Raw genomic sequence first — 12,166 nt, 5'->3', positions numbered from 1 at the left:
GATTGTCCGCGCAACTCTCTATGATTACTCAAGAGATCAAATTTATTGAGAAGACAAGTATGTAGTAAGATTAAAGTACGATCCCATCTGTGTACGATGTCAGTTCTCAATGAAGCAGACATTTCTAACGAAGGTGAACAGTTGTTCATCTCTCCCGGTAAATACGATAAATCGGAGAAATAATTGTAAAAGGCAATTTACTAGAAAAATACTTTATCTTTATTGAGTGAGTGCTAAATATAGTTTAAAAATGTTCTATTTTTCTACTAGATCAATTATCTTCAGCAATTTAATTTTTTTTGTTTAATGTTTATTTTGTAATCTGTTACATCATACAATAACAATAAGCATACTTGTTGATTAATACAATGTCGTGAAAGAGAGTTTGTCAAATGATCCAGTATCTCTGTATGTATTGTTACATTAAAATAAAATCAATGGGAAAATCCCAATAGTTGGCTGTATATGTATACCATAGTTTAAAAAACCTATACAGAAGTAAAAACTTCAAATTGTATTTTGGTATAAAATCGTTTATTTAAAAACTATCTAAAAGTCATACCGTACATATCAGGCAACCCACAATACTCAGCTATTTTAATTTAATTTCATATTAGTTCTTTTATATCATTCTTAATTCTGGTTAACATCTCTGTCATTTAAGATTATAAACTTGCACTAAAATTACATCAAACTTGGTTCAGTTTGTTCACTCCCCTACCATATACCACATCAAACTCATAGTTCGCTATCTCAGATACTCAGTCATTCTAGATTCTCCATTACATATTGACACTAACACATAATTTATCCTATATTAGTTAGATATCATTCCATTATTCACCCACACATTAACCACTGCTGCTGGAAGCCTTCATGGTATTTTTCCTTGAATAATTTTATTCCATCCTAAACAACATAAAGTGTAATTAGATTTTGCTGTCGCATATTTTATTTTCCTTTTCGTTACTAATTCATTACTATTTTATTAATTCCATTGTTTACAATTATTTCTTTAATATTGTCATCTACTCTTGATCTGTATTCTTTTAGTTATTTTAACTTTAATTTTTCCACAATTTCCTTTACAATTTTAACAGGCAGAATCATCATTACAACAGTATACAGCCAAATTTAACGTACATATATCTATAACATTTAAAATTAAAATCTGCTTTATTTACCATCCAATCTCTCCACTTCAGGTCATGTATTGTTTACATATAGTATATATCTCATTCTATTATACTAAATTAAACTTTCACCTTAAATTTTACAATCGATGACGTCACGCTTCTAACCGCGAAATATACCAATCTTATTTCCAACAAACCAAAAGTTTTTTCTGGATTAGAGAGTTGCTATTTTAGATTTTACAATAGATTCTCAACATATTTTTTAAACAGTTTTAATTATATTTTCAATCAGTTATTACCTACCTTTACATTTTAATTAAAATCCAAAAATTAAAACTACACTTTTTGAGTTTCGTAACCAAAAATTGACTTTACATTGTCTTGTCATGTCACTCTTTGTCATTCCTTTTCCTTTTATATCAGTTGGTCTGTGCTAATTGAAATGGCAAGTACCTAGTTTTTTCAAGCAGGGAAGCATGTTGCTCTTTAGGGACATACATAATTTAATCTTGTAACATCGACTTGTAGTCACAATATTTTATCAAAATTTATAATGTAAGCCATATATTATGAAGTTACCACCTTCATTGGTGTGCTAGTTACAACTACTTTGCGGAATGTAAGTATTCTCCACATATTTTTTTCATTAACAGTCACAATTTTAACCGTTTTGCCTTAATCTAACGTGGAAATACTTCATTCCAGGCACTGAAGATGTTCTGTTCAGAACGAAAACGTTTTGCAATCCATGTGGATGACTTTTAGATAGTTTTTAAATAAACGATTTTATACCAAAATACAATTTGAAGTTTTTACTTCTGTATAGGTTTTTTATTTGTTACATTCTTACATTTATATTAAAAGAATTAAAAATTTATAACATCACATTATTATATTGGCATTAAAATAATAAAACTATAACGCTTTCCAAACTTAACAGTCCAAATGTGTTCTTAGTTTCAGCCTTCGGGTTTCTTCACTGTTGTTGAACAGATTTATTGCCAGTGTGTTTGAATGTTGCTCTAAGCGTCTTGAGTCTTAGCTAGTTTGTGTTAAGCTGTTTTGTCACTGCAGTAACCGTTGGCATCTCTAAATCATGATATATGTCTCGGTTGGTTACGAACCAGGAAGCATCCACTATACTGCGAAGGGCTTTTGACTGGAATCTCTCGATGAGAGCAATGTTCGATTTAGATGCTGTTCCCTATAACTGGATTCCATAGGTCCACACTGGTTTGAGAACAATATTGTACGCTTGTAATTTTTGTTCCGTAATGATAATTGTTGCTGCTTTTTTTCCATATATGGGTACACCAGGTCAGATGTTTGTCCAGGTGTATTCCTAAATATTTTATGCTGTCTGTTTTAGGTATTCTTTCATGAATAATGTGATGCGTAGTGTTTCACTATGGCATTTTATAAATGTTATGTGTGCAGATTTACTTTTATTTATTGTAATTGCCATTTTCTTTCCCACTTTGCTATATTGTTAAGACTGGTTTGTAGTCTTGTCGCTGCTATTTCGGAATTTCTATTTACTGCTAATATAGCTGTGTCATCCCCAAGTGTAGAGGTGATTGTGTCACCAGTACATGTCAGATCAGTCGTGAAGATTAGGTATACGATTGGGCCTAAGACACTGCTTTGTGGGACTCCTAATTTGATGATGCGTTGTTTAGTTACTTCATTTTGATATCTGACTCTGAAATACCGTTCTTCTAAATAGGATTTTAGAATCAAATATACTGTTGTTGGTAGCTGCTTTTTTTAATTTGTAAAAGAGTTCCTCATGCCACACCTTGTCAAATGCTTTACTCAGATCCAAGAAAACTGATTCACAGTAACTTTTATCTTCGAATGCTTCACGCTGCACTTGTTCTACTGTCGAGTGTTTCTGACGAAACCCAAATTGATAGTCTGGGATTAAGCTTTTTGCTGCGACAGTTTGCATCAGTCTCTTCATCATTAACCTTTCCATTATGTTTGACAAGACTGGTAATAATCTGATTGGTCGAAGATCCTGAGAGAGATGGGAGGACCAGGTCATGAGGGATATCAAAATTCTGAAAGTGAGAAACTGTAAGGAACTATGCACATATCAAAATGAGTGGAAGAAAATTTGTAACGAAAGCCAAGTCATACTACAAACTTTGACAACACACAAGAGGAATGCAGAGTGATTCACCGCAATAAGCGAATCAGAGAGCTCTAAGTAAGAGCGTCAAACATTATATTCTGAATGAAAAGCCTTAATGATGATGAAGATTATGAGTGCGATATCTACTTAGGTTATTTAACAGGACTCTTTGGTTTTTTTCTATTATTTCCTATTACTCCACAAATACTCTGTATAATATTATTATAACGTAGTAGTTGATGCTTTTTTACAGCTATCCCTACGTAAACTACCTAGACCCAGATGTATTTTAGTCGTTTCGATGTTTGCAAATTGTAATAGATTATTGAACAAAGTGGCCGTTCAAATAAATTATTCTCAAACTTATATAAATGTCAGGCAATTCTCGAAAAAAAAGTATCCCATTTTGTTTTGAACGTAACCCTTTTGCGGACATTCTTTGACAAGGGTAGATAGAGTTCGTGACCTGACAATCACGTCGGGTCATAAATTAAATATCGATGTGCATGTCTATCTGTTCTGTCGATGTAGATAGATCTTAGGAGTGTGTTGAAGTAATTACAATTTATTGGTCAAATATTGGAATATTTTTCACAGTGTGGTTATAAACTCAAGATGAAAAAATTTACACTTAATATTTATACAAAATCATGGATTAGTGGAATAAGTGTCAAATAATTTCAATGATTAACCCCTAGTTTGATGAGCGATGTACTTAAAGTACTCCTTACTATCATTCACTCGCGCATGTACACCAAATTAGAAGAACAGCTGAGTGAAGTTCAATTTGGATTCAGAGCAGGACTCGGAACGAGGGAAGCACTTTTCAGCTTGCAAGTTCTAATACAGAGAGCTGGGAGATCAACTGCGATGTGTATGCATGTTTCATAGATTTCGAGAAGGCGTTTGATAAAGTCCCACATGGAAAACTAATCGATATCCTAAGAACATCAGGACTCGATGGTAAGGATGTAAGACTCGTCTCAAACTTATATCTCCAACAAAAAGCAACAGTTCGATTCGAAAATGAACTGTTCGAGATCTTCACAGTCGAAAAAGGAGTTAGACAGGGTTGCATACTGTCACCAGCATTATTTAACATATACTGTGAAAACATCTTTAGAGAAGCCTTGGACGAATTAGAAGATGGTATTGCAGTAAATGGACAACTTATAAATAATATTAGATATACAGACGATACAGTATTGCTGGCAGATAGTACTCAGGGGTTCCAAAGGATCATGGATAATGTTATAGAAGCATGTAACAAATACGGCCTAAAACTAAATTGTAAGAAGACAAAAATAATGATCATTAGTAAAAACACCAACATACACGCCCAAATTACCGTAAACAATACACCCCTAGAGAGTACAGAAATATGCTATCTGGGCTGTAACATTAAGGATACTTGGGATCATAGCTACGAAATAAAAACTCGTATTGAAAAAGCCAGAAGCTTCTTTAACAGTCTTAGGAAGATTCTGTGCAACTTGTCTTTAAGTATCAATATACGCATAAGAATTCTTAGATGTTACGTCTTTAGTGTCCTCCTCTACGGAGTTGAAAGCTTTCTGAATAACTCGATCGATGTTAGTCCAAATCATTGACGTAAATTTTGAAGACATGCGTCTGTTGGCGTCTGCTCTCTATTTTACCCTGTATTATCAGTTGGAGTATGATATTTTTATCATGTCTCATAACATGACCGAGGTATTTAAGTTTCCGTTTCTTAATTGTGAAAGATTTCATTTTGTTTTCCCATTCGGCGCAACACCTCTACGTTGGTGGTCTGAGTCGTCCAGGATATTTTGAGGATACGTCTGTACACCCACATTTCGAAGGCCTCCATCCAGCTTCCTCATTAATGTTTCCGTTATTATTGAGGTCTCTGCGCTATACAGCAATACTGGAAATACATAGCACTTTAGCAGCCGTATTTTTAGTGGGAGAGATATGTCGCAATGGGTGAATATATTTCTCATGTTGTTAAATGTTGCTCGGGCCTTTTTAATTCTAGATCGTGTTTCGGTTGTTTGATCCCATTTCGAGTTGACGACTGTTCCAAGGTATATATACGAGTTAGAGTGTTCAATTAATTAGTATTTTGTTTTCAATTATCTTGCAGGTTTTTGATTTTTGCTGGTTAGCATCCATTTTGTTTTATTTATGTTGAGGTTAAGTCCTTTTTCTTCACTCGCTCTTTGTACCCTGTCCGTAAGATGCTACTGGCAAGTACGACTGTATCATCCGCATATCGGATATTTAATAATATGCATAAAAGCAGTACAGTATATTTTTTCGCTATTAGTATGACACCAAGTTCATTCAGTTGTTCTATAGCTGCTATCAACATTATTTTACTATTTTTTAGTTACCAATACAAAAGTTTTTTTGTAATTCAGTTGGTTTATAATTATAAAGGATTTTCTAAGAACCTTCACCATTTTTTAAATATTATACATGCGTTCATAATAATTTTCTTGAATAAATCAATTTTTCTTTATTTGGAACAGCATTTTATTTTACAGCAGTGTAAAATCATTCCGTAGTTGATGTAAAAAACAAATAATACAGAGATATAAATAAGACAAATTAATATTGAAAACAAAGGAGAATAGGCAACGGTATGACATACCGCATGTCATAGTCTACGTCCTGAAACATCCACATAAGTAGTTAAGGAGGAAGTAATTATTTGAAACTAATTTCAAAAATCTGCATTAAAATCTCTGGGAATCAGGAGAGATTCAGAATATTTTATGTAAATGTTTATGATCAAGTTGTGTATCTTAATTGCTGTCTTAACGTTATGTTCGATTGAAAATTTTATTAGTTATTTTCCATTGTCAGTACTTTCTTTACGCAGGCTGTTACCACCTGTTATATTCACATCAATATTATATATTCCTACTTTTGCATTCATATCTCCCATAATTATTTTTATATCATATTATGGTACTTTTTCAATTAGCTCACCCAATTCATGGAACTCATTTTTTATTTCCATATCTTTCTCTTTCTAAGTTTTGCTGACAATCAAATAGTGATCGTACAAGCCGAAGATGACCTCAGTTTTATGATGAGAAAAAGGGAAAAGGAATATACAAAGAATGGGATGGAAATAAACCTAAAAAATACTCAATACCTAACAACGGAGAATACACAAATAAAACAGGTGGAAATAGACGAAGGTAACAAATCAAAAGAACAGACAAGTACAAATATTTAGGTTTCATAATATCAAACAAAGGAACAACCAAATAAGATATAAAAAATAGACTAGGATAAAAAAGAGACTGCATATGAAAATTGATCACACTTATGGGTGTGAAAATTGGACAATAAATACAAAAGAAAACCAAAAACAAAATAAGAGAAAAACATAGATGGTATCCGTAAGCAGAAACTACAGAGTAACAAGAAGAGATAGATTTATGTAACATAGAGATTAACCTCATAGGGACATGTCAGAAGAGCAGAACAAAATCGTTGGATAAATAGAATAACAGATTGGAGCTCGATAGGAAGAAGGAAGAGAGGCAGACCCCGAAGATCTTTCAGATATGAAGTGGACGAAGCAATACAAAGAAGAATTCTGCAGAAAGGGGACTGGCAAAACAGAAATAACTAGAGAGAACGATTGAGTGGAGGAATACAGTGCAAACTATAGAAATCCTTAATATAATATATTCTCTTCTGTAGAAGCATGTCCATTAATTATGCTGATTTCCCGCGCAATATTAAATAGCACAGTCTATCTGATAATGCTTAGATGTCAGTTTTCTTCTTATTCAGCCAGTTTGCATCCACTCCTGGACAAAGGCCTCCATATGAATTCTCCATTCTTTTCTGTTTTGTGCTATTTGGTGCCAGTTCCTCTCCATTTTTTGCTTTGATATCGTCTAGCTATCGTTTTTGTGGTCTTTCTTTATTATGACTCTGCTCGAATGGTCTCCAATGTACAATGTTTCTCGTCCACCTTTCGATGTTTTGTCGTGCCACAGATATCAGCTACTACTCCGCTTATTTTCTCGAACACCATAAAACCCATCCCTAGGTATCTACTTAGCCTGCCGCTTTTAAGAGGAAAGCTCCTTACTAACAAACAGGCGGTTATACACCCTTTTTAACACGATTCTTAAATAATCTTCTATTGAAAACGATTCGAATTTTTTGTTAAAAATATAATTGTCATTATAGTCAATTGTAACTTAATCCCATATAAATACAATATTGGACCTGAAATGTTATAGGAGACTATAACATCGAAAACGTAAATTTTTTTACATATCTAGGTTCACTAGTCACCGCAGATAACAATGTCAGCGAAGAAGTCAAGAGAAGAATACATATTGCTAATAAAACATATAATGGACTAATTAAACATCTAAGATCTAACAACATCACGAGAAAAACCAAATGCAAAATATACAAAACCCTGATAAAACCGGTCCTTATATATGGATCAGAGACATGGACACTGTCGAAAAGCGATGAGAACTTATTAGGTACGTTTGAACGAAAAATCCTCAGACACATATATAAGGGGGTGAAATAAAATGACGTATGGCGCAGAAGATATAATTTTGAACTATACGCAGCATACAACAAACCCGACGTCATAACATCCATAAAAATCGGACGTCTGCGCTGGATGGGCCATGTTGAACGGATGTTGGAGACCGAAACACCAAAACATATAATGAGGCAAGCACCAGTAGGGAGAAGGTCAAAGGGAAGACCCAAATTTAGATACATGGAACAAGTGGAACACGATCTGAAAACACTTGAGATTACCCCAAAGCAAGGAACAGAACAGAATGGAGGAAAATCCTAGAAAGAGAAAACAGCTTAAGTAGCTTACTACCAAGTAAAATATTAACTATTTAGATGGGAAATAAGCCACAATCGAATTGAAAAAATAATTTTATTAACGTTTCGACGCCCAAATCGGGTGTCGTTGTCAAAATACAAAATACTACTGATATCTTGACAACGACACCCGATTTGGGCGTCGAAACGTTAAGACAATTATTTTTTTTTTTTTTTATTTAATTGTGGCTTATTTCCCATCTCAATAGTTAATCATAAAAATGTCACAAGGAAATAGCTTCACAACAACATTAAGTAAAATATTATTTTATTCATAACTAAAAAATTTAAGTGAAAAGTGTTTCACCTAAAATAATCTTAACCAATCTTGTAAACAGCTATGTATATTGCATCATTGAAATTATCGTTCGAAAATAAAATATATAACAAATCCCTATTGCACTCAATATAGGCATCAACATATCAGTGTACTTACCTTATAGTAAGAAAACTTAATGGAAATTTCAAAGTCTAAGCCTTCTTTGAGTATGAGTTTGCCGACGATACCGTTTTCTTCAAAACCTTCGATTGGAGTGTAAATCTTGTAGGAGTAGTCGAAGTCTGTAACATTAGCATAATGCCAGACTCCAGAGAATCCCAGCAATAGAAAGTTCCATCCCACTCGAAAATCTGCCTGAAAAATATAGCAACTTCATTATTATGCCAAAACTCCTATTTAGTTGTCGAGCGTTGTTGTTTTTATTTAATTGAGGTTAGTAAATGCTCATAAATAAATTTAATTTTACCGTATGTATAGATGTCTCAGAATTATTTCGAAAGTACTATTCTAATTTTAAAAAAATTATATTTAAATTGAACAGTAAAATTTATCTAACAATAAAACACTGAAAACATTCGTTTTCAATACGTCCACAAAAAATTAATGACACTACAGCTGTTTCGGCAAAGTGCTTTTCTCAAGTGATGTATTTTTACTATGCGTCTATACTTTATAGTAATAAGTATTTTACACACTTTTAAATGAATAATTTTAGAAGAGGAGAGCTGTTTGTCTCAAGTTAGCAATTCAGAATATGTATATTTTTTAATTTATTAATTTCCGTAGATTCTAATACAGATAGCTTAAGACCTTTATTTTGAATATGGTGGATCTGAAAAGAATAATTACGATCTAGAAGGTGAAGTGCGTACATGGAATATATGTTTCTATTATTGTAAGCCTTTTGTGTCCTGCTATACGTGTGTTAAAGGTTTTAGCAGTTTGACCGATGTAAATTTTTGGGCAGTTACCACATGTAAGCTCGTATACACTGCGAGTGCCCAAATACTCACATCGGTTAAACCGGTAGAACATTAACCGGTAACAAACGTATAGCAAAACAGAAAAGAAAAGAACACAAAAATGAACTTTCATCAAGTAAAGGTCAAAACCATCACTTAGATTCTAACTTTTCATTGTAAATAAAACGACTAATCTTTAGTTTAACCACTTTAAACAAATTATTTTTCAAACATGCATTAATTCATGCTTTATTATTATTTAAAACTTACCCCTTCAGGTTGAAGTTTGGTCACCAATACTGCATCCTGCAAAAATTCTATCGGTGTTGCCAGATGCAACTTCATATCAAAATCGACAATACTATTGATAGAAACTAGAACCTCTGCACCCAAACCACCGCTGGGGTATGTAACCATTGCTACAAAATGCCTCTTGGCTAAGGAACTGATTAGTCGTAGCTGGTAGTCATCTCTGGCAGAAGTAGCATTAACTATCAAAAAGCAATTGGTGATTCTTTCAAATTTTCCATCGACATTAAAATCAATGTGGTTATGATCAAGAATTAATTCTGCACCTCCTCGAATAGACTTTTGGTCTTTTATCATAAATTTGCTCACGAGGAAACCATTTTTAAAAGCTTTGAATGGTGTTTTAGTAATAACTGTTCCTGTTAGATTTGTGTATGCGTTGTCTTTTTCTATTTTCCATTTGCTGTCGAAGCCGATCACAAAGTCAGGATTATACTGGAAAATAAAAAAAATACATAAAGAGAAACATGTTGTACAAAATGAACAGGTGTAACTTTTTTTATAACAACGTAAACAAGAGGACACATTCATTAAACACTTTATAGGGTTAAGGTCGGCTGAGCAAGCAGGCCACTCCAGAACAGCGACATCTTTTTCTTTAAGGAAGTCTGTATTTAATCTGCTAGTATGTGAGGTGCATTATCATGCATGAAAATTAAAGTTTCTCCTATTGCACCTCTGCAGAGTCTAACTACAGGTTCTAGAACCAAATTAACATATCTGCGAGCTGATAAAGTTGGTTGAATGAAAATTAAAGGCAGATGTGAACAGATCTATCAGTTTCCGTTCTTGTTTGTCTTTCTCGCCTTCTACAAACACGAATTCGTTGGTCATGTGATTTTACATAAATCCTGGTTTCTTCTGAAAATAGCACATTTTGACAATTTCCAATGTTCCTGTTTTGATGTTGAAGACACCAATTTGGGCCATTAATTTTGTGCTGCCTGGATAAAACGGAAACTCGTAACTGTCTCTTGCTGTATGGTCCTTGGACACGAACTCATTGTCTTATCGATTCAATTGAAACACTTAGACCTGTAGCTTCCAAAAGCTGCCTTTGGAGCTGCAGGTGAGAAATGGTTGGGAGTCTTCCAGCTGATTAGATAATTAAACGATCGTGACGAGCCATTGTCACTTTTTGGCGACTTTATCTTGGTCTATTTTTAAGCTTTCCTAATTTCTGTCACCTAGCACAGGGGTCACCAATTAGCGGACCGCGGTCCGTATCCGTACCGTGAGCTAGTTTTATGCGGACCGTCAATAAATTCAGAATATACCTAGTGTTTGGCAATTTTGAAAATGTTTGGCCATGAAATTGTGTACTATGTTTGGCTCAACTTATGTGTGCAAAGCTGCTTTATCAAGAATGAACTTTATTAAAAATCGGTAGAGATCTCACTTAACAGATGAATATCTCAACTCCCTAATGAGACTCAGTTGCACTAAACTCACTCCAAACTTCAGACAGGTTGTATATAAAAAAATGACATTTTTCTCTCTCATAATTTAATTTTGTAAAGAGTTTTCCCCCTTATTGTTATACTTACTAATCATTAATTTTGAAATTAAGTAAGCTGTAATATAAAATTGTCATGTGGATTTTTTATATTCATTTCCTCTCTACTATATGTTAAGTAGGAGTACTTTTCAGATGTGCATTTAATTAAAATAATTTTCAGATTTAATAAGTTTGCAACAAACACCTTGCATTGAAACTAATGTAGAAAAGACAACATGTTAATTAGTATTTTGTACTATGATTATTTATTTTAAATTCGTCACTTTCCTTTCTACAAAATTGAAGATGTCTAAAAACTTCATTAGCATTCAAAATATAAATTCCTAATTTTTAAAATATTCTCAGTAACAATTTGCAATACTGCTGTTTTCAAAATTTACAGATATCTCGTAATAACATAAAAACAATACACAATGTATTTATGTTTTATTTATTATACCAGGAAAACTTACAGAAAAGTATACAGTAACCAAAAAACAATAAGATATTATTAGTTTTCCTTTCCATATTAGTCCATGTGTGAGGCCACTTTCGTATGAAAAATGTTTGACTTGATTTCTTTGCGGATTCCTGTTCAAAAATGTCCCCTTTAAAAAAATCAGAAGGATGCCGGGTGAAATAATTTTTTAAGCAAATTCAAAATTACTTTTTTGCCTCGAAAAATGTATTTTTAAGTTTCTTGGGTAATTATAAACAATAAAGGTCTCTTGTCATATTTCTGAAAAGTTGATAGTTCTCGAGTTATAAGCGATTTAAAATCTGAAAAATGCGAAAATATGTATTTGCGATGCTTGAAAGTTTTAATAAAATGACAGATCTTTTTTATTTAAGGGGGGGGTATAGTTAATTCTACGTTTTTTTGCATAATTTTAAAACGTTTTCCCTTGAAAGTGGTAGGGTTAAATTAAATGGGTAAAAGGATATCTTAAAGAACAACACTTGAAGATT

General features: G+C 33.1%; 1 protein-coding gene across 1 annotated transcript in view; it reads right to left on the bottom strand.

The window, feature by feature from the left end:
• Window positions 1-12,166, bottom strand: part of LOC114337267 (uncharacterized) — a 721,645-nt gene that overhangs the window by 599,939 nt on the left and 109,540 nt on the right. The window contains exons 22-23 of the mRNA XM_050641250.1: window positions 9,661-10,134; window positions 8,585-8,782 (exon numbers count right to left, since the gene is read on the bottom strand). Coding sequence (XP_050497207.1) covers window positions 8,585-8,782; window positions 9,661-10,134 — 672 coding nt within the window. The remainder of the gene's footprint in view (window positions 1-8,584; window positions 8,783-9,660; window positions 10,135-12,166) is intronic.

The sequence above is a fragment of the Diabrotica virgifera genome, chromosome 10, assembly GCF_917563875.1.
Source record: "Diabrotica virgifera virgifera chromosome 10, PGI_DIABVI_V3a".
Classification (NCBI taxonomy): domain Eukaryota; kingdom Metazoa; phylum Arthropoda; class Insecta; order Coleoptera; family Chrysomelidae; genus Diabrotica; species Diabrotica virgifera.
The sequence above is the reverse complement of the archived record's forward strand: the minus strand, read 5'-3'. Positions and strand labels throughout refer to the sequence as shown.